Source organism: Myxocyprinus asiaticus, chromosome 3 (genome assembly GCF_019703515.2).
Source record: "Myxocyprinus asiaticus isolate MX2 ecotype Aquarium Trade chromosome 3, UBuf_Myxa_2, whole genome shotgun sequence".
In the NCBI taxonomy this organism is placed as follows: Eukaryota; Metazoa; Chordata; class Actinopteri; order Cypriniformes; family Catostomidae; genus Myxocyprinus; species Myxocyprinus asiaticus.
The window spans coordinates 3,797,084-3,821,718 of record NC_059346.1 but is presented as its reverse complement, the minus strand read 5'-3'; the positions used below and the strand labels follow the sequence as shown (position 1 = coordinate 3,821,718).

Here is a 24,635-nt window from a genome sequence, read left to right as displayed (position 1 = left end):
TTGAACCGCTCTTAAAACGCTGCACACATCGCCTGAAATGCACCAAAATGATCGAAGACGCACATGTAGTGCATGTTTACAAAAAACTGACGATTAAAAATAGCACAGATGGGTGCAAAAATAGTCCAGGATGCCTTCAAAACAGCACAACAGCAAGACAGCACAGCTGAATGAAACACAATGGGGGACCCATTTTAGAGTTATAACTTGACAATGCATCTTTTAAAAGCGGCACGAGGTGTATGATAATGCTCAAAGCCATGCACGTTTATGTAGAAAAACATTTAAATCCAGATAGGCACATGGAGGTGTCCTGTCTAAGTCCCCATTGGATGAATCTCCCATGACAGGCCCATCTCTCTCCTCTTCACCTGTGTGACTAACTGAGCACCAGAGGGCGGGGCCAAGGGTGCAAAGATGAAAAATAGATGTTGATCTCTGCGTCCGAAACCGTGTACTGTCACAGTATGTACTGTATTTGATGAGAAACGCACTTCTCGGTCGGTAAAATAGTACGCTCTTTAGGTATGCTTGAGGCAGTATGAATAGAATTGGGACATACTAACATCCGGGAACGTACGCATGGTCGTGTGACCAGAATATTTGATGTGACAACAACAACCGTGAAAATAACCGAGGCAACTGAGATTCGTCCTCCGCCACCCCAAGGACTTGGAGCGCATTGGGAATTGGGCATTCCAAATTGGAGAGAAAGAGGAAAAAAAAAAATTATGATCAATATAAGATTGCTGGTTGACAGAAATAATTAACCTGGATTTTACTAAATGTATTGCCTTAAAGGTGTTGCAAGTGATTTTTTACATGGAAAGGAACGCAAAACTGCAAAAGATATTAATGAAATAAGTGTTGTGAGATCTCACTGATCTCTGTGACAGCTCTAGACTCTGCAAACAAAATATCGCTTTTGACCTGTCAATCATTTTGCGCGTTCTCATAGTATTGTAGTTGCAGCAGATTATTGAGGCATAATGCATTTTTATGCTACATTGTTCATTACAGTTACCAGTTGAGGGCGCTGTTTTGCAGCTGTTGCTTTTAACATCCGTTTCTGCTCATGTTGTTCTCAATAAGCTCATTTTGATATCTTTTTGAGTTCAGGGTTTTGGAAAGAGGGGGCCTGGCTAATCCAGTGGCTCAGTCTCATGGAAGTAAAACAGCTGAAATAATTTACAGCACCTTTAAAGCTCAGACAGACATCCATACAAAACATAAAGACAGCACCAACTCCTCCAAGTCCTTATTGTTGTGAAAAACTAAAGGAATCGAGCCTCCCACTCTTTTCAAGTGCACTAAGTAAAAACAGGAGACAAACTAATGTGCGTCTCCTTGGAAACACTTAATAGCTCTCAGATGGTGTCTCAAACAGATGATGTCAGAAAGACTGCTGTTGTGGCCTGTCTGCCTCTATAAAAGAGAGCTCGAATGCAGTGCAAATGATCAGAGATTTATATACTTGAGATAGTTTTATCGGACACATCACTTACAATGGAAGATATTAATGCATTCAAATCAGTGATTACAATCAGACGCCTCGGAGTCAGAGAGGTAGAGGGTTTTGTTTAGGGCTGTTTTAGCTAAGATAAGAATGAAAGATCAACAAAAAGTAACAGAGAAAAAATGGCCCAGCTCAAATTCAGCTGAACTGACTGGTTTGTGGTTTCGAGTTCTCCCTGACTGGATGCCATGTTTGTCCATTGTCACTTACGGTGGGGTCCAAATGTCTGAGACCACATATTAGATGCTCTTTTGAAATAGTAGGACATTCTGAAACATTTCACCCAAAAGACATGTTTCTCAATTCACACATGCATATATACAGTATATGTATGTGTGTGTGATATGTGTGTGTGTGTGTGTGTGTGGATAACGAGCCGATTTAGACAGGTGCACATAATTGGATAATCACTCAAACAATTACACACAGACAATCAAAATACTCAACAACATATTCAGCCAAATTGTTCAGAAAAGTAAGGAACTGACACATCGAGCATAAAAAAGAATGCTGTACATAGATCAGCAGTCACCCCCCTGAACAAAATAACAAAACAAAAAATTACAGTAAAGGTGTAAGATCAACGTCTTCATTTAAACCTAAAGGAGACATCGTTTGTAAATGATACATCCAAAATGCTTCTCTCTGCAGTAACTTTTGATCTATGTCTCCACCACGTCGAGACTTTGTAATCTTTTCAATTCCAATGCATTTTCATTGTTGTATATTGTGATCGTAATCAATAAAATATCTAGCAATAGGTGAAGTGATGTCTTGCCCAAGTATAGCTGATTTATGTTCGCTGATTCTTATTTGAAGTGCTCGAGATGTCTTGCCAACATTAACACGTGGACATGGACGCTTTAATATGTAAATCACATTACTTGTAGAGTGTGTTATAAAGGATTTAATACAACTTATTTGTGTGAATACAAGTAAATTCACTACATCTTACTACAGTTGAGCAAGAAGTACAATTTCTGCTGGGAAAACATCCTTTTATATATATGTTTATTTTATCATCACACACTACATCTGCTCTCACTAACATAATAGTCAAGTTGCGAGATCTTTTGAAAGTAAATAGAGGAGGATCTTTAAATGTCTCTTTCAAAGAGGGATCAGAAGTTAGAATGTAATAATTGTTCTCTACTCGACAGTTTTATTTTCTGAAAAGCTGATTGAACCCACGTTAATGGGTACCCTCTAGAAAGGAAACGATCGCAACAATTCTTGATCATAGGTCTTCTGAGATCTCTTTTTTCTGTCTTTTTTGCCAGGCATGGTCAACATCAGCAGATGCTTCTTGTGATGTTTGAGTGCTTTTTATAAGTCAAAGTAGCTCTAACCCACACCTCCAATCTCGTTTTTGTTGACGTCATTAGCCTAGGGGTTCACATACTTTTTCCAACCTACACCGAATGTTGGAATAATGTATTCAATATGTACAAGAACAGTACAATAATTTGTGTGTTATTAGTTAAAACAGACACATTTATACATAAATGCAGGTAATTCCAAAGGGTTCACATACTTTGTTTTGCCGCTGTATTAAAACATTATTTCACAGCTTTTACCCATGCTGCATTGCATGCTGGAAAACGGACTACAAATGTACACCTAGTTTGGCCAACAAAGATTATATTATGTTGTCCCAACACCAATGGATTAATAAACTTACATTTTACAAATTTTCTATGCTATGACATTAAGCTGTAGCAAAATGTTCAGGAACTGTGTTTATTGAAATTAAGTAAAATGAACAAGCTTTTTTTTTTATAACTAGACTAGAACAAAGCAGTGAAACAGCTAGTACAGACCCTGGTTGTGATTGTAGCGTGTAGTTAGGTGCTGCCACCCACTGCTGCAGAAGTGTGTTACAATGTAATTTTGTTCTGCATTGTATGTGAGCAGTCCTTCAGTTCAGCAAGTTTCATTTTTGTTTTTGTGTGAGATGACTAGAAGACAAATTACACATTAAGTGGTGGAATTAAGACATGGCCTTTCACAACTTAAATGTGAATTTATGAATATACAGTATAAATAATTAGTGGTGTCTCTTATTTAAGTGACTAATGATAATGGACATGTCATCTCATTATAAAGACTATTCTATTATTATAGGGTCAATGACGTGACACACTTTTTTTTCGGATCTATTGTTATTCAAATATACATCAAAAATGCAATACACACACACAAATACTTGAATACACCTCTCCTCTATGATGTTTTCTATTTCTGAGTTCAGAGTCATTTTCAAAATGTAAAGACAAAATGGCATGTGGTGTAAACGTCCGGAGACAGTTAAAAAGTCAGTATCATGTAAGGCTAAAATTCTTGAAAAAATACATTTTTGGCATGTGTAGTGCAGAATAATCGTATAATTGTTATTTCTTAAAAATAATATTAATATTAATAATAATAATAATAAAATCAGTGAAACAATTTTGGATTTAAGCATTATTAAGGTTTAAAAACGTTTTTGTAATTAATGATTAAGTTGTGTACACACATGTATTGAAGGTGCAAAGAAAGTGTTTTAATACATTTTACTTGATTGTTACACCACATGACATTTTTAAAGTCATACATTTTTATTTATTTTTAAATTAAAAAAAAAAAATAATAAAAAAATAAAATAAATAAATAACCAACACGGACACAAAAATGGCATTTCTATGAACTTGACACAAGTGTTTAAAACTATATTTTTAAAAGATTTCTTATCACTTCGGACAACCTTATTTGTAAATGACCCCTTAATAATCTTAAAACCATGGGCAAGATTCATGGAGCATTCTTAAGGATAAAAGCCTTCTTAACCACTATTTTCTAAATTTATATATATACACACACACACACACACACACACACACACACACACACACACACACACACACACACACACACAGTTGTGCTCAAAAGTTTGCATACCCTTGGAGAATTGGTAATTTATGTACCATTTTTAAAGAAAACATGAGTGAGCAGGCAAAACAGAATGGCACAATAATAAAACAAAACATGGCAACAAAGAATAAAATGAAATGACCCCTGTTCAAAAGTCTGCATACCCTTAGTTCTTAATACTGTGTATTGCCACCTTTAGCATCAATGACAGCGTGCAGTCTTTTGTAATAGTTGTCTATGAGGCCCCAAATTCTTGCAGGTGGTATAGCTGCCCATTCATCTTGGCAAAATGCCTCCAGGTCATGCAAAGTCTTTGGTCATCTTGCATGAACCGCACGTTTGAGATCTCCCCAGAGTGGCTCGATGATATTAAGGTCAGGAGACTGTGATGGCCACTCCAGAACCTTCACCTTTTTCTGCTGTAACCACTGGAGGGTCAACTTGGCCTTGTGCTTAGGGTCATTGTCGTGCTGGAAAGTCTAAGAGCATCCCATGTGCAGCTTTCGTGCAGAAGAATGCAAATTGTCTGCCAGTATTTTCTGATAACATGTTGCATTCATCTTGCCATCAATTTTCACAAGATTCCCCGTGCCTTTAGAGCTCACACACCCCCAAAACATCAGTGAGCCACCACCATGCTTCACAGTGGGGATGGTATTCTTTTCACTATAGGCCTTGTTGACCCCTCTCCAAATATAGCGCTTATGATTGTGACCATAAAGCTCTATTTTGGTCTCGTCTCTCCATATTACAGTGTGCCAGAAGCTGTGAGGCGTGTCAAGGTGTTGTCGGGCATATTGTATCCGGGCTTTTTTGTGGCATTTGCTTCTTTCTGGCAACTCGACCATGCAGCTCATTTTTGTTCAAGTATCGTCGTATTGTGCTCCTTGAAACAACCACACTGTCTTTATCCAGAGCAGCCTGTATTTCTCCTGAGGTTACATGTGGGTTTTTCTTTGTATCCCAAACAATTCTTCTGGCAGTTGTGGCTGAAATCTTTCTTGGTCTACCTGACCTTGGCTTGGTATCAAGAGATCCCTGAATTTTCCACTTCTTAATAAGTGATTGAACAGTACTGACTGGCATTTTAAAGGCTTTGGATATCTTTTTATATCCTTTTCCATCTTTATAAAGTTCCTTTACCTTGTTACGCAGGTCTTTTGACAGTTCTTTTCTGCTCCCCATGGCTTAGTATCACGTGAGAGCTAACAAACTCATTGACTATTTATACACAGACACTAATTGCAATTCAAAAAGCCACAGGTGTGGGAAATTAACCTTTAATTGCCATTTAAACCTGTGTGTGTCACCTTGTGTGTCTGTATCAAGGCCAAACATTCAAGGGTGTGTAAACTTTTGATCAGGGCCATTTGGGTGATTTCTGTTATCATTATGATTTAAAAAGGAGCCAAACAACTTTGTGATAATAAATGGCTTCATATGATCACTATCCTTAAATAAAAGACCGTTTTTTTATATTTTTTTTATTTTTTTTTTTATTTATTTATTTTTTTGCATGATGTCATATTTTCAAAATCAATGCCACAATTTCTGCCAGGTTATGCAAACTTTTGAGCACAACTGTATATGTGTGTGTGTGTGTGTGTGTGTGTGTGTGTGTGTGTGTATATATATATATATATATATATATATATATATATATATATATATATATATATATATATATATATAAAAAATATAATATTTTTATTATTATTATTTTATTATTATTTTTATTTATTTTTTGCATTCCTTTTTTTTTTTTAAACCATAAACATTAATACCTTCTTTTATGAACACCTCATTATTCATCCTATGAACTTTCTTCATTTTATCTTTAGAAGATTTTCATGAATCAGGTCCCACTGTGTTCCCATTTCAATGTTCAGTACTGCAAAGTAGCTACAACATTAAATCAGCCTCATTATTTCATTAAATAATCATTCACGTTTTCAAACATTTACTGGGCTCTCCACTCTGCATATGACATATATGATACTTTTTATTAGGTGACTTTTATCATTAAAAAATGACATTTTATGTTATTATGCAAGGCAGAGTGTAAAATCATGCCACAGTGCAGAAACTCAGATTATGCCACTAGAGGTTACTGTAGCTCCGCTGAGTGTTTTGCTTTTGAATGTTACTCTCAACAGGCCAGAACAGACATTGGGCTTATGCAGTGATGTGATTTATATTCTGCACTTTCCTAGTAGAAACAATTGTGGATGGTCATAGGCTAATAAGCATATACATGTTTATTGGTATAATGTCATATTGGTTGGGTTATTCCATGTCAAACCAACCAAATTTAAGAAATTCCCCTGGCTGAAACCCTGAGATACGGGGCTGTCATTGTGACTCCATCTGAAAATGGTTACATTTTCCCATTTCAATGGTCAAAAACCAAATGTGGGTCACATAGCATGAAGCTAATTTTTCTTGTCCAACAAAACAAATGTCTGAAATACAACTAGAAATGTACCTAAAAACAATAGTCAAAATCTAGATTTTTGAGAGTCCAAAAGTACACAATTATTATGAATAAGCGACACGTGTGGCTCTTCAGTCAGTGCAATACCTATATCTAGTTTCAGAATCAACCGGTGAACACTGCTGGTTGAGTTGACACGGAATGACCCTGTGACCTTTTCCGAATGTGCCATTTTTCCGGCTTAGGTTCAATAAATGGTCCGGGTGGCCCGGCAAGCTTTGTGTTTATAACATTACATCTACTTTGATTTAACCCTTTTATTGTGTTCTGGTCATTTTGAACTGGACAACTTTTTTTTTTCTTACGATTTTTGTAATTTATTTTTTTACTTAATCTAATTGGAATAAAATTCCTTGAATTTGTTCACATATGGTATCTGAAAACACACACACACACACACACACACACACACACACACACACACAAAAATAAATAAAATAAAATAATAATAATAAAAAATTTGACCATTTTCTTCACATTTTTTGGGTTTATTTCACTTTGTTACACTTGTTGTGTTCCCGGTCAAAAATGACCAGCCATTGGAAATGAATGTATTGGACTACAAAATACAGAAAGTGTTCAGGAGCATCCCAATCCTTTAGATGAGCACATATGTGGATTTGTGTTTGCACAGACAAAGTCCTTGGACATGCGTGTGCACACACACACACACACACACACACACACACACACACACACACACAATGTGTGTCGAGCACCCTTTTGTGCATCATCTTTCTATGTACACTCTTTGAAGAATATTTCAAGACCAACTCATCATATTATGTTGTGTTTGGGCTTGTTTGAATCGGGATAGTCTGCTGTAATTTATGATATGTCATTGTCTATGTTATATGTATGTTTCAGGAACTAATAAGGAAAAACGTGAAAAAATACACTTCTGTTTATTATATTTATGTGTGTCTGTGGGAATCTCATACACTAAAACTCACTGCAGTACTCTGAGGTCTCTGAGCTCATTGCATTCTACAAATTGAGATCTTTCCAACGATATATAACACATGGATATCTTATCATTTTTTATGGTTTTACCAACTCTGAATATAATTGTTGTGACAACAAATTTGCAACTGATGAGAACGAAACAGTCCTAATTTTTCAGCCAATTAAAAAGCATTATTTAAGAATTGGTAGGATCAGCTATATGCATTGTAAAGACCAGATTCTAAGCTTTAAAATGACTCCTATTTTGTTCAGATCAAGGAAGTGGTTATTAATTTATTATGTAATTATTATATATATTGTTTGTTTTCCGCAGGGAGTGCCCCCATTAGCCTGGTATGAGCTCAGTTCAATGAATCCTTCTATCAATAAAAATATGTTTTTTGAAAATATGTAAAAAAAAGAGGTACAAAATCTGTCATAATTACTAAAATAAAATGTATAAAAAGAACTAATGCAATATCTTGTGATAATATATGCAATATGAGAGATTTATAAACAGTCTTAGTGGGCTGGTCATTTTTGACCGGAACACAAAATGTGTTCACACAAAACGAACACAACACAAGGGTTAAAAATATATATATATATAAATTAAATAAGATGTTTTTATTTTCCTTCCAAAAAAGCGTGATATTTATTTATTTATTTTTTAAATTTTTTTCCTTTTTTTTAATGTTCCCTACTCTATTTTCATCATGATGGTACGGAGCCCCTAAAGGGCCATGGTGGTGGGGAACAAATGTATTTGTAGTGTGGGAAAAAAATAAGTAAATGCTTTTGCGTTCTCTCGCAAAACTTTGCGTTCATCCAAAGAAACTTTGTGTGCACTCGCAAATTATTTTGCGTTCTCTTGCAAAACTTGTGCTCTCGTATATGCATTGGCCTGAGTGCTCTGCAGGCTATTGCATTTAAAAAAAACAACAAAAAAAACAAACAGAAAACATTTGATTTTAATGCAATTCAAAATGCAACATATTTAAAAATGCTACAAAAACGACAGTATTAATATATGTAGCATGTTTTCCCAAACCATTTATCATGCGCCAGCAGATGGCGACAATTATTCAACACTGACACGTACCAAACTGCATAAATGATGCCTCCACAGGGCACTCCGAAGGGAGAGCAATCATGGTGGCCAAACTAAAGGGTTGTTCCAAATACAAATGTAAACTCAAAAAGTAATTTCCGAATTGCAGTTATTTTAAAGCCCAAAACCTTCAGCCACCACACATAATGAAGCATTTATTGCTTTATTAATGAAGAAGGAAACACCATCACAACAACAACAAAAACAATAATATGCGATTCAAATGTGCATTCATTGTAATTTTAATAAGGTGAAGATTATGATCTGTGCATTGCCTAAATATGGTCTTTTGGGCTTCACTCTTTCATTGCACTGGCTTTCTCTTCGTGTTGAACTGAAAAGCTGGAATAATGCTGGAATACACATAGGAGAGCTAGCAGATGACTGTCATTATGACACGTTTTGCGAGAGAGCTCAAAAGTTCTCGGGGGAACGCAAAGTTTTGTGAGAGAATGCAAAAGTATTTGCTTTTTTTTGACCCTTTAGGGGCTCAATATGATGGTGGGGTTGATGACTTTGGACCGGGTTGATTCATATTGTATTGTGAAATGTTTACTTGCAAGAGTAAGAACTTACCAAAACAATTTTAGTTGCAATACTGTTATATGAGATGCTTTGCCTGAGGTACATGTTACCTCTCACAGTTGGAGGTGATGATAGAATTCATATTACACCAACATGTCCCTCGTTATAAATACAATTTCCCAATTTTTAGAGCATAGCAGGGTCATAGCTTATTGCTGAAATATTGGCTGTTTCAGAGCTCTAGATGAGTGTTGAGGCTAATGCAGGCTTATATAAAAACATGTTTCTATTGCTGTGCGAGTGATTAGTGAGGATTTCCATTGTAAAAGTCACATTCTTTCCTTACTGTTGCGTTTTTTCCTGCACTGGTGGTACATTGGTCAGTCAGGTATGCTGGGACTTCCTCTGGCCATCTGGGAAAGAGTGCAGACCGAGTCCCTGCGGAGATATCTGGACGTTTAGGATCAGACTTTTTCATAAACACAGACATACATGCTCATACTGTATATATTAGTCAAAAGTTGGGACTCTTGACTGAATTTATGCTTCTCATGATCTTAAAAAGATTTTGTTTTACAGGCTTAAATGCTGGAAATTAGATTTGCAGACAAATGTGCATTTTTTAGCAGAGACGTAATCTATATAGAAGATAAAATATATGATAGTTTTGATTTGTTTAACCTTTTTTATCACTGCAAAAAAAAAAAAAAAATCATTGCAGTTTGTCTCTGCATAGTCCACAGAAACTGCAAAACCATTTGATATATTTGATGACTTTACTATTATTCTGCAATGTTAAAAATAGTCATATTACGTATTAATAATAAAGCATATCACAGAAATAACCAGCTTGTATTTACTCTTGTACTCTTTGTATCTGCAGGTATGGATGATTTGTCATATTTGGGGTCTGGCTGAGGGCCGCTGTTGCCCTGGCGTATGCACCCCATTGGCTTGAACTACCAGCATGTACCGTAGAAACGGCCTATGGGATGGCACCAGCATTAGCTCCGCCTCCTCTGAGGTAATCTCATCTCATTCTCTCTAATGTATTGTTGCCAAATGTTAGTAAACAATATTTTGAAGCAATTAAATGCTTAATTCTACATTCATAGTCTTTTGAAGTGATCATTGGAAATTCTTTTTTGGCACATCAGGATAGGATTATAAAAATGCTATTTATTATTTATTATTTGACCTAACCACGGTCATTTGATTATTTTGCACTTCAAATTCCAGTCACATTTTATATGTGCAATATATAATGCATATAAATGCAATGAACGGCGCATTTGTGTGTCATTCAGTTGAACTCTGAGCGTTACTGATCTGCAGCGTGGAGGTCAATCAGAGCAGCTCCTGTCCGGAAGAGTGCATGAAGCAGAGGCTCGCACCAAACTCCCACGAAAATAAAGTTGAAAGTGAAGCACTCTGGATTCACTTTAAACGATCGTGTAATAGCAAATGTTCCTGGTTATATAGCGGGTTCATACACGTAGTGTTAATGACACGCAGCGACACAGAAGAGGAGACGCCCGCTTACTCTAATTCTGTGGAGTGATAAAATGATGAAACTAAATCTCAAAGGTTTTGCTTCATGTGAAATAAGGGCTTGTGGGTTTAATAAAAGAACATTAAAATAACGTGTGAAAGTGAAGAAATTAAGTCAGAAATATTTTACTATTGCATAATATAATATAAATAAAATAAAAAAATTTAAAAAAATGTATTACATATGAGTTCTGAAAACAGTGTAAATGTAAAACTGACCAAAGATAAAGTTCCAAAAGCGAAAAGAGAGGCATGTTGTAGGAATTGCCAGATTTCATAATTGTGACAGCCCTAATGCTATTAAAGCAATAGTTCACCCAAAAATTAAGATTCTCTCATCATTTACTCACCCTCATACCATCCCAGATGTGTGTGACTTTCTTTCTTCTGCTGAACACAAAGATTTTTAGAAGAATATCTCAGCTCTGTAGGTCCATACAATGCGACTATACATACAATGGTCCAAAACTTTGAAGCTACAAAAAGCACATAAATGCAGCATAAAAGTAATCCAAAGGACTCCAGTGGTTTAATCCATCACTGCATCTGAATATCCATACTTCTCTACTATATAGTATGCCAAAAACAGTATGCCAATGGAGTAGGATATCAGAATCCACAGTATTCATGAAGCAGTGTGCGAGTAGTACCCGGATGACATACTATTTCCGGAGAGATTTTTAAGAGCGGATGGACTGGACTCTTAAAGATCCCATAATCCCTCGGGAGCTGAGGTGACGTCACATTCAAAACACTGGATTTAAAAAAACGGGTGAATCGCAAGGCGGACACCTCTTCTCAACTGTAAGTGCTCCATATACCAAGATAACTGTTCCTTGTGCTTAAATGGTGCTTGTTTAACAAAACCAGAGCAGATAGTTTTCACGGTTGTTGTTCTTACGTCATATATGCAGGTCACGAGACAATGCCCACAGATGAAGTATGTCTGAAATCTATTCATACTACTCGCATGCATACATAAAATAACATACTGTTTTGCTGGCGGATAAGTATGTCCTTCATCAAATACAGTACATACTGTGACAGTACACAGTTTTGGACACAGCGCATGCCTTCTGAAGCAATCGAATCGGTTTTGGGTGAGAACAGACCAAAACTGAACTCTCCTTTTTTTTTTTTTTTCCCACTATGAATCTTGACATCTGCTGTTTCCTTGCCTTCATGATTTCAAGCTCGATTCCACTTCCTAGCGCCATCCAGTGCTCTGCGCTTGCGTCAAGCTCTAGGAAGTGTTATCTAGAAAATGAAAGAGTATTTAAGTACTGTGTTCCATCCATATCGGTGGAAAATTGCACGTACAGGAAACTGAACCGAAAGTCATAAATCATACGGTTCCTGTGTTTATTAAATATGTAGGTACCCAGCCCTAACCATGATATTCCATTTGTTACCATCACTGAACCATGGTACTGTCTGATCTTCCAATAGATCAATCCATTAATATAGACATTTGCCTATACACACTGCACATAATAAGCACTATTCCTTATCATGCATATTACACATACGCAATGCTCTACTCATAGACGAATGTAAGTCCACGGGTCCTGTTACAGATTCTTCCATTCAGATCAAAGGTTATTACAATCAAACTCAGGAACTTTCATGTTTTTTTCCAGCGCTGGCAGTCGTTCCGTGAGAAACATATAGCATGTCTGTGGCGGAAACCTCACACTAACCCTTAAACAGACCTTCAGATAGCATTAGAAAGCTTTTCCATGGAAATAACTGAGCAGGGTTTTTATGACCGAAATGATTTGTTTTGTTATGGCTTGTGATCAATGGCCACACCAGAATAAACTGATGATACAATAATGAGATAACCACATTGTAATTTATTGAATTAAGAAGTCCTTAGTAGCAGCAGTAGTACTAATGCAATTGGACACATGACACCAAAAACAATATAAAATTGCATTTGCAATGCATTTAACTTCCAAAATTTGACACATGTCTGGGTGAAACATCAGGCCAAGAACATTTATCTGTGAAGTAAACCAGGTCATTTCTGATTTTATGTTTTCTTATGAATAGTCTAGTTGTAAATAATTATGAACAGTTTATTTTTTTTAATTTTTTTTATACATAGTGTGTTGGTATCTTCACATTGTTCCTTTTGTGTATTCAGGGAAGTAACAGCTCGCTGTCTGTGGACGGACTGAGCGCCGACTACACCAAAACCTACGATGCTGTTGTGTTTGATGTGTTGAAAGTGACGCCAGAGGAGTTTGCAGTGAGTAAAACTGTCAACATAAAAATTGATGGGTTTACTGGTGGAAATCTGTAGACGGCAGTTTGTTCCACATCATTTTTCCATTCATGTAATGTTCCAGAGTCTCGTTAGTAATGTCCTGTACAGTAGGGACAGTCACATTAAATCATTTTTGCAACCTGAACTTCTTCAGAACGTCAAAACTTTGAGACATCTGCGCTGAAAAAGCTAGACGCTGTGCAACAAGCAGATGTCTCGGGAAGCGTTTATAAAAATGTAAATTCTTTTTAACTTGACATGATGTCTAAAGTGTCTTGCCTGAGATGCCGGATAAAAAAAAACCCAGTGACATGCAGCGCAACAGTCAAAAACGTCCGTCCAGTGCGTTTAGAAGGAAAAACTATTAAGAAACAGCGTAGTCTCACACAAAAACATGCGTGAACAGCCCCAAACTCATTTATTCATTTCCTAACTCGCCTTATACTAGCCCAAAAGAGCCCGGATTGGGTTGAAGACCTCTATTGCACATTGTGGCGGAATGATCCGCCACTCTGGCTCATCATCGTCGCCCGCCTCTTAGGGCCGCCCTTCAGCCAGGCTCACGATGGGAGTTGGGCGGGAGAGCGAGAAGAGGTGCATAATTAATAAGCCTCGTTTGGTCAGCGGTGAATGAAGCACACCTGATGGGGATAATGCTTCATCACCGCTGTCTTTAAAACGCAGCGCGCACCTCTTCTCGGGGAGCCGGCTTCAAATCTCCATGTGTGCACACACTGGCATCCTCGCACGACCAGGACCAGAGCTGGGAGGGATCGGACGAGTGGACGCACTGCCGGACCCGTTCTTTGGACCCCCGGATGCCATAATGAGTCACCGGGGGTGAACTGCTGACATTGCCGCCGATGGGCTAGATGCTGGGCCACCTTTCCCTCACGCTTGCCGCGGGCCTGGGAAGACAGGCTGCCAGTGACGCCGCCGCAGAATTAAAGCCAAGTCAAGTCATTTTTATTTGTATAGCGCTTTTCACAACACACATCATTTCAAAGCAGCTTTACAGAAAATCATGCATTAACAGAAAAAGCTGTAATATAGTAATATCTTTGAGTCATAATAGTGCGGTATAATAATAATAATAATAATAATACAAAAAAAATGATTGTAAATTGTGCCATAAAATAAATAATAAAAAAATTATTATATATATATATATATATATATATATATATATATATATATATATATATATATATATATATATTCCATGTGAGTAAGCTGTAGGTGACTGTGGCAAGGAACACAAAACTCCATAAGATGTTGGTTAATGGAGAAAAATAACCTTGGGAGAAACCAGGCTCACTGTGGGGGCCAGTTCCCCTCTGGCTAACATCATGAATATAATGCCAATATTAGTCATTTTTGTGTAGTACAAGTCATGGTTTAAAATGAGTAAACTAAATAAGTGTTAGGGGCCAATGTTTAAACAAAAAGCTTTTGTATTAACTGTAAGAATAATGACTAACGTCTTAGAATTAAAATTTTAATTATTTGCGGAAGTGCAAACAGATGCATCGTCTTTTGTTTTTTGGCTGATGAAGGCTGCAATTTATTTATTATCTATGTATTCCATTTTAAGTGTGTACTCCTTCATTTGACCATGTTGCTGCAGGCAGAGGTAAGTAAGGTGCACTGCAGTTCGACTGTAAGCTTGTGGCAGATTGATTTCCGGTTGAGTCCATCTTAAGTCCAAGTTTCAGGCAGTGTCCATTGAAGTTTCCCATGTCTGACGGCTGGTGCTGGCATCAGTTCATGAGCAAATGCTTATGTTCAACTATAAAGAGAGAAGCCTAATTTTCATCTTGGAATTGCACAAGACAGGTCCACTATTAATTTTTTATCGTTTTAAATAAAAAAGGTACTTTTATCATTTTTCACAAGTTTTTGAATCACTTTCAACGAAAATATGTATATCGTGATATATATCATTAACCACCAAAAATTTCAAGATAGTCACTTTTTGTACATACTGCTTAAGAATTTGGCCAAAAACATGTATTGGAACTGCCTGTGATACTTTAAAATGCTGGTAAGTAGGGCGTTTGCTAGTTTCTGGAACAGAGCTAATGGTCTGGTGTGATTAAAAGCCCTCAAACTGTGTTGGGCCTGCCGGTGGCTCCAAAAGGGGGGCGCTATATTGCGATAAAAGTTTACGCTTAAAACGTTAAATTTTCCGTATATGTAAGTAAGGCATATGAGGTATCATTTGAAAGCTTAGAATCTGAACTGTTCAGAGATAATCATCACTTCATTTATGTGACTTAAAATAAAAAAATAAGGACTCAAATCATTTGCATTGAAAATTAGCGCCCCCTAGAGGTAATAGGGTAGAAATATTTATATGAAGATAAAAGTCCTTCACATAGCACCTAAATGGACAAGTCATATATGAAATGAAAGCTCTCATTCTCAGAAATGCGACTGAAGAGTTTATTTTGTTGCCCTAATAACACAGTTCGAAATAAAAATACAAACGTCTCTTTTGTGCACCGATCATTGCTGCTGTAAGACTCAAATAGCTAAAAACTTTATATCTGCTTTTACCTTAGGCAGTTTCCTAAAAAAATAGCCTTTTTTTTACTTGTCTGTGAGCTTGCTTGTGTGAATAATCCAATGTTATATCTTAGATGTCCAGAACAAAATATGCAGTCCAGCAGGAAAAGCATGCTAAACAATTACGTTTGTGACTATTGATGATAAAATGTTATACATCATCAGCAAAGGGGAGGCTCTCAGCTTTCCAATGACACCTAGATTGAGCTTCTAGTCCACTCAGAGGCCGAGATATTCGATGAAAAAATAAGGGTGGTGCATGAACTGATAATTAGACTGAATGTCTATGGACGAGCACATCTGTGAGGGCTAAAATGTGTTTGAGCGCCACCTACATTTCAAATCTGTATGTTGTGATGGAAGGTGATAGAGAAATTTTTTTTTTCTATTGCTTGCTGCCATCTAGTGGAATGAAATGAGACTTTTCAAAACGAGGTAGAGTGCACAGATCCTGGGGGAATTTCTAAAAAAAAAAAAAAAAAAAAAAAAAAAAGACCACTTTTTTTGCAGTTATTCCACAGTATGAATGGTGGGCAGGCGGCAGCCCAAAAATGCACCAGAGTTTAAGGGGTTAATAGCCTGACTTAGTAACTAGGGCTGTCAATCGATTACTTTTTAAAAATTAATTAATTAAATGTTATGCCGATTAATGATCGCAGTTAAATGCAATTAATCACATAAATAAATATTTGCTGAGAAAACTCCTCAAATAACAATAATTCAACATATGATTAAATTATAATAAATAGTTATATTTAAAAAATAATAATTAATAATAAGATAACTAAAATGCATTACATTATTGTGGCAGACGAGTAAAACATTGAAAAGACAATTCAAAAAGTAGCTTTAGAGTACAATATATTGTTTATTCCCATATTATTGAACATAAGTCAATCACTGGCCTGCAGTTCACAGCCATCCTGTGACAGTACACAGTTTTTTACATTTTTAAAATGTAATTAATCACACTGAATTAACGCATTAAATTGTCAGCCCTATTAATTACTGTATCATACTCTCAACCAGATTGAAAACATTACCATAAGCCTTCTATCAGATAGGAATACAAGAACACTAGTTGTGTTTTACAGCAGAGCAGTTTCCTAATGGCTTGGCAATAGAAACCCTGATTGCGGCGTAATTGCCAGTTATTCACTTCCATCAAGGTCTTATGATCAGGCCTCTAAAGGACCCGCATGAACTGAGTTCCTTCACCGTTGTGAATTCAATGATGGATTGTGCTCACTCATTATGTCCTGTCTCATAAATGTTCACCATAACTCAGCGCTGGAAATGATCTCATGTCTAAGATCATTCACTGTGATTTTCTTTCTTTGTTTTTCAGAGCCAGATTACCCTGATGGACGCCCCTGTGTTTAAAGCCATACAGCCTGAGGTAAGACACATTTCATGTTCTGAGGACGATTCCTTTGATTAGAGAAAACATTTTACATGATTAGAATATGATTCGTTATTATTGTCTTTTGGGGTCTGAATTTACTCATAGTCATGGTTTAAAGAGGTCACCAGGATTGGCTCATATATAATGCGCATAATAGAAACACTTTGTTGTCAAGTTATCGAGTCACGGTTTCAAACTTAAAGTTGTTTTATCTGCATGAGCACGTGTAAACTTAACAAGCAGGATTACGTCATTGTCCCATGCGTGGGGGAAGTGTTTTTGTTGTAAGTATTGCAATTAGTGGGAGTGTAAGCAAACTTTCAGCTGCTATATTTTTTCACGTTATTTATGCTACTATCTTGAACCCGAGGCTAATTTTACCCTATTGTTTTGATTGCGGAACAGCGTTTATAAATGCATGTTTAGGCCGTCAGTTACGTTGAAGTTGAAAAGCAGACTTGGTTTCTGAGAAAGAAACTCTTTGGCAGAGTATTCAATGTTTCATTAGCAATGTTTATACGCTGTTTGGGGAAGAGAATAACATTTCGGTATCAGTTGATATCTTTGAATGGGAAAGTAACAGAAAGGACTGGCTTCAAATTATTTTCCAACCGTAATGTACAGTAAAATAGTAAGAAAACATGCTGCTGGCTCGTGTCCTTATAACATTTGAGCGATGAGACCACCTGTGACCCACTTGCATTAGTTTGCTTGCTTTTTCATCTCCCATCACTCTAATGAATGAAAAAAGCACATAGATTTGTATTATTTTTGGAATGCCCAATTCCCAATGCGCTCCAAGTCCTCGTGGTGGCGTAGTGACTCGCCTCAATCCGGATGGCAGAGGACGAATCTCAGTTGCCTCCATGTCTGAGACCGTCAACCCGCGCATCTTATCACGTGGCTTGTTGAGCGCGTTACCGTGGAGACATAGCGCGTGTGGAAGCTTCACGCTGTTCTCCACGGCATCCACGCACAACTCACCATGCGCCCCACCGAGAGCGAGAACCACATTATAGTGACCACGAGGAGGTTACCCCAATGTGACTCTACCCACCGGGCCAATTTGGTTGCTTAAGAGACCTAGTAACTCACGACTCCAGGTGTGGTAGTCAGCATCTTTACTTGCTGAGCTACCCAGGCCCCCGCTGATATAGTTCTTAAAATTCTTCTTTAAGAGTAGCATTACACACTATCACATAAAATATGTTTTAATAATTTTTTTAATGCCCTCATAAACATAATAATTCCCCTGAAAATTATATCCAAAGGGTAGTTATTGGCCTCTTTATGGAAAAGTTCATTTCTGACAATGCAGTAATGTAACAAATATTATACTGGGTAAGAACTTGTTACTTTCAATGTCCTTTGCTTTTGCATTTTTATTTTTTGATGTCTATTCAGTGTCACTGCAAAGCACAAGCAGTTTTGGGTGTGACGTATAACAGTAATCAGAATATGTTACATTTTCCTGCTATGGCATGATTCAAGAAATGACTCTTTATTTAGTAGTAATTCAATCATAGTTTCTGTTCTGTTGGTACTTGTGTTACCAATACAATTTTAATTTGATCAAAATGATGGCACTCCCTTTCATTTTTTTGATGCACAAATGGAGCTGAGCGCACAGTACAAGCAGTGAAGCGCAAGTGATTTGAGCGCTCTCTCTTCTGTCAAATGACTCTCAAATGGCGCTGAGAAGTCCGTGAATCATTTTTTCTTGTTTGAATGAAACATCAAAATGAACCAATTCACAACAATTAATAAAGTTCCCACCGCTGCAAAAGACATTGCAGGAGAGTGTTCTGCGTCACTGTGCGTGCTCATTAAACTTGGTGAAGCTGCTCGCGCTGCACAACGGCTGCTCTATTCAGTTGTACAATACGTTGTATCGGGACATTTTATCGAGATCGAGTACATGAGCAAAGTATCTAACCCGATACCAGTCCTATATCATCTTATTGTTTGGCGCTTCATCTATTGAAGTCTGGAGGATTCCAAACTCTTGAACTCTTCCAATGGATGAAGCTAGTAGCAAATATAGAGAACGCATTAATGGAGACAAATGCACTGTGAAATGTGTCTATACATGATAGCGACACCCAGTGTTCAGAATACAAATTTCATATACATGTAATTTCTCAATAGCGGGCCAAATTATGTTCTCTTTCCAAAATCTCTCACGGCCCGCATCAGAGCAGTCGAGCCATAGTTTGGACACCCCTGTTCTAGTACATCTGTTTTTGCAGTTTAAAACGCAGCCTTTTAAGGTTTAGTAATGGCACAAAAACATATTGCGATTTCAATCTTAATTCAATCAATCGTGCAGAATTAATGGATATCACACTGATATCTCAGAAGTCAAAGTCTGATGGTTTCAAAGCGTTTTGTATGGTTTCCCTCATCATGTAGCCTATAGTTAAGTGCCGCTTTCACAGCTGCCACGTCCATTTATGGCGTTCTTTCCACATTACAATATTCCACGTTCTTAGGAGTGCTTCTACATATTGTGGCTATTATTAGTTCTGGATTGAGCATTTGAATTTACAAAGTTTTTACAAAGTGTGTTACTAATTAATTATAAATTATTATATTATTAAATTATTACTGATATGCAGATGGTTTTAATTTGGTCAATAATTGGCCAATAAATATCGGCAGCCGATACATCAGTGCATACTAGAGATAGTGGCCACATTTACATGAACTTAACCCTTGTGCCTCAATGGTCCTTGGAGGACAAAAATGTCTGTGTCAAAAAACTGCCATAATAATATTATATATTAATATTATTTCCGAGTTAATATTTTTAACCAACATCAGTCCTGATCATAACTACCAAATATTCATTCATTTTAACCCTTTAAATGCCAGTTTGTTTACATAATGCCACTGTTGTTTTTACACACACAGACACACATACACACACACACACACACATGCACACATACACACACACACACACACACACACAAAAACTTGTTTTTATATCATTGTGGGGACTCTGCATAGACGACCATGCATTTTATGGATTTTATGCAGTTCTAACAATAATTTCTATCCCCTATCCCTACCTCTAAATTTAACCCTCACAGAAACCTTTTTGCATTTTTACATTTTCAAAAAAAGCATAGTTTAGTATGTTTAATAAGCCATTTTCCTCGTGGGGACCGCTGGTTGGGCCCCACAATGTAGGTGATCTCAGGTCCCCACAATGTAGTATAAACGTGTGTATACACACACACACACACACACACACACAAATTCCTCAATACACACATACATAACGCACTCTGATATCCATACCAACACACACACACAATTTTAGCTGCATCATTTATTCAATTGGCCTGCAGTGCTCTATAATACAGCAAACAGAAAATAGGAAAAAAGCATGTATTTGCTCCATAGGCTAAACATGAGAAAAATGGTGCCATCTGGTGGAAAATATTATAAATATTAATTTTGAAGCCAGGGCTCCGGACTGAAAGCATAATATCATAGAATTCATGATTTTATGCTTTAATGGCACCAAATATTGCAGTTTTAATGGGTTTCAATGGGGACATTTTTGTCCTGAAGGTCCTGAGTGTAACTATTTTGTGTACACAGTGTATTATAGATTTATTATAGGAGCTGAGGTTGAAATATCAAAATTCCTCCAAAAATACAAACCTTTGGCAAAATGTATGCCGTTGGCATTAACACAGAGAAAATGATTGAAAAACAAAAATGAAAAAGAAAAAAAATGTCCCGAAGGTCGAGCAAGAGTTAAGTAAACGGTTTATTCCAGGGTTTTTGCAGTAAGCGGCGTTCTGGAAGGTCATGTAAACAAGACGCCGATTTCCTTACGCCTTTCCTTTCCGTGGATTAAGAGAAAGCGGTTTAACACACCCAGGTTTCTCACGGAGAACATTTCTTATGTGGCCATACAAACACATAAGCAGCGGTCTAACAGGTTTTTGAAGAGTGTGCATGTGCGTGGACCAGACCGAATAACAAACGCATAGGATGAAGCGCAACAAGTCAACAAAACATTTCTGGGTGTACAGTGGGAAAAGCACATACACTATAAACTATACCCATTTATACAGACCAATGTAAAATATCGACTGTCCCTTATGTTTGTGTACATGTGCTCATACACTGGGGGAATCCCAGAGTTTTATATAAGAGGGAAACCCCACTATTGCAGCGCAATTCCACTGCAGGTCACGAAAGAAAGTTAAGGAAACAAACACAGCAACAACTCTGGAATATCTGGAAATAAAGTGAAGCAACAGGGAATATAATAGCATAGTCTTCCTCGGATACCATGTTTGTTATTTACACCAGGGAAATTTCGTTGCTGTGGAGAAAGCTGCTTACTGACCGATCCACATGCATATGGGAGTAAAGAGTGCACCGCTTATACAATGCATGTAAACCAGAACGCTGCTTTCTCGCTATACGCCTCTTTCTGGTGTCCATGTAAACGAAGTCATTATGAAATTAACAGGCAATGGTGCACCCTTTTCTGAAGTGGTTAAGTTGAATAAGCATTATATAAATTTCTCAAAAGTAGTTGCATAAGTCGACAAATTTTGCCCCTCTCCGCTTTATTTTACTGTATATATAGAAATGAATTTGTATCAAAACAACTGTCTGTTTTTATTAATTTCCACACTAATTACGTTGCTAAAGATTTTTTCAATTTTGATACAATTTGCGACCAAAACAAACAAACAAACAAATGCATTTTTCTTATGGGGGGCCATTAGCTCCATTGTTTATTGTTGCATTGTGTGTAGAATGCATTCAGAAATACAAAGTGGATATGTATTGACCTGTTTCAAGTGACGTCACTGTATGACCGCACCGCCATATTTGTGAACAAAATTCAATTTACCTCCATTGTGCTGTGCTGTGGGATGCGGGAAAAGCCAGAAAAATTGTTGTTTCTATTTATAAATCTTAAAAAAAGAGATAATGCTCTTTAATTACCAAAACCAAAATTGTGTTTTCTTTCAATAAAGTATCTTTCAAGTGACACGGCAGATGTAGGAGCAGAGCAGGGATAAAACCCTTGTTGGTTTATGCTAATTTATTCAGACATGTCAGTTATCTGTACACATGTAAATTATATTAATAACATCATCGATTCAGATACAATTAAACTGGAAATGCACATAGGACGATGGTATTATGTCATAAATGCAACATTGAAATAAATTAAAACGGCACAATAATGCCATAGTATATATTTAATATATATATGCTAATGTTAGTCGATAAACAACACATCATAAGATCATGAAGCACAGACATTATTCATACCTTCAGACTACAATGTAAACACATTAGTCTTATACATTAATTTGCCTTGGTTGCTTTCTGTATTATTCATGATTTAAAGCAGCTCTTACATTCATACAGACGGGATCATCACAGATGTTTTGTAATATTGTGACCAAATCAGAGCAGAAAACAACACAAACATGTGTAACTTTTGAATGAGATGTTTACGGTGATGTACCGAGAGGCGTGTGTACTCGCCGGTCACACATCAGACTCGCCGGCGTATGGACGTGAATTGTGGATCAAATACATTTAAGTGTCCCCAAAAGTCCAATTTGGCAATATTTGTGCAGTCTTCAGACCTGTTTACACTTTTCCTGGGACTTGGCATGGATCTAAAGCATTTTGGGGTGTTTTTCCATTCACCACCATTACTTTCTCCCGCTGATGGTCACAAATATGGCGGATGCGGCGCTAAAAGTGACGTCACTGAAACAGGTCAATATGACGGTGTAACAGGTAAAGGTTGGGCAAGGAAGAGGCGAGAACCAGCTGAACAGTAAACAGAGTTTTAGTGAGAAACTCAAACAATCACAGACACATATTTACATTTATGCATTTGGCAGACACTTTTATCCAAAGTGACTTACAGTGCCCTTAATACAGGGACAGTCCCCCTGGAGCAACCTGGAGTTAAGTGCCTTGCTCAAGGACACAATGGTGGTGGCTGTGGGGATTGAACCAACAACCTTTTGCTTACCAGTTCAGTGCTTTAGTCCACTACGCCACCACCACCCTATGCATACGCGGCTGCGTGTGTCTCTCTCTCTCTCTCTCCCGAACCGGCGTCTCCGGCTGCCCTTTATCTCGCTCTCTTGCTGATCAGCTGATTCAGCGCCGGCCACGCCCTTCTCCTCGTCACAGATGGGAAAACACAAAAGTGATATGTTACATGAGAAGAACGTTAACATGTGAATCAGATACCGCTAAGATTGCATGTTTTTCACTTTTCATGGAGGACACTTAAACGTTGAGTTCCACGTCTATCAGACAGCCAAATAAATAGAGATTAAAACAATTTAATGAGCTTTGATTTTCCTGTAGTATCATCCACAATAAAGGCTGCAGTCTAAGTAAAGCTTTGTGTATATTTTATTGCTCATTGATCTGGTTTTGCACAAATAACTCAAGTTCCGACAACTCTTTTTGGAATAGAGCGTTTAGATGATGTAATATCTTCTGCTGTGTGTGTGTGTTTGTGCTTGTGACCACATTTTCAGACATTCAGTCTTTTGCAAGATTGATTTGAAGAAAATGTGCAAGAGAAATGTCTTTCCTTAAAGTGTCAAACACAAAATATGTGGCATTACAATTGTGTGGATTTGATGAATTTGTCTTTTTAGGATTGGTCAATAAGCTACATCTGGTGTCCTAAGAAAAAAAGACACACACACAAAAAAAGGCTGATCACCTCAGCTGTGTTTATATTTCAACATAAATAAGTTTATTAATTTCTCTTTTTCAATAACAGAGCATTATAACGTGTAAACCAACTTGTGCAAGATTCAGCCTGTCCATCAACAGGCCACGGATTCGGGTTTTCATTAGTCCGGTGTCCATGTTTGAAATCCATTTAAACTTTAAAGAGAATTTTGCTAAGTTGACATGTTTATAGCTAGCTATTTGAGAAATACCATATCCAGTGTAATAGCATACTTGATGGCATCTCTATCGCCCCCTTGAGTATTGAGGTTTGTTTTCGCCACAGCAATGCAAGAGTGCACATTGCACAACGGAGCAGCGCACCTACAGTGCACGTCTACATTTGCATACTTGCTTAGAGTTTGTTTCTGGTCTAAAACTCCTTGTTTCCGTGGTTTATCTTTGTTGAAGTCATGTTGAACTGTCAAGGCAAAATCAGCCAGACTGTCTGCAGAATCAACCATTAGAGCGTCAGATAATATCTTCTACTCCCACATATCTTCCTACTTCTGTTATCAAACATCTGTTATGCACCGCTCAGAGATACCGAAGAGAAACCTATCGGCCTCTGGTGTGCAT

The 24,635-nt window shown here is 37.2% G+C and overlaps 1 protein-coding gene across 1 annotated transcript in view; it reads left to right on the top strand.

Annotated features, from left to right (window-relative positions):
• LOC127423400 (ras-specific guanine nucleotide-releasing factor RalGPS1-like) overlaps nucleotides 1–24,635 on the top strand; it is a 210,470-nt gene that overhangs the window by 26,826 nt on the left and 159,009 nt on the right. Inside the window, exons 2-4 of the mRNA XM_051667664.1 lie at nucleotides 10,385–10,525; nucleotides 13,202–13,306; nucleotides 17,241–17,291. Of these exons, the coding sequence (XP_051523624.1) occupies nucleotides 10,469–10,525; nucleotides 13,202–13,306; nucleotides 17,241–17,291 (213 nt within the window). The 5' untranslated portion in view covers nucleotides 10,385–10,468. The remainder of the gene's footprint in view (nucleotides 1–10,384; nucleotides 10,526–13,201; nucleotides 13,307–17,240; nucleotides 17,292–24,635) is intronic.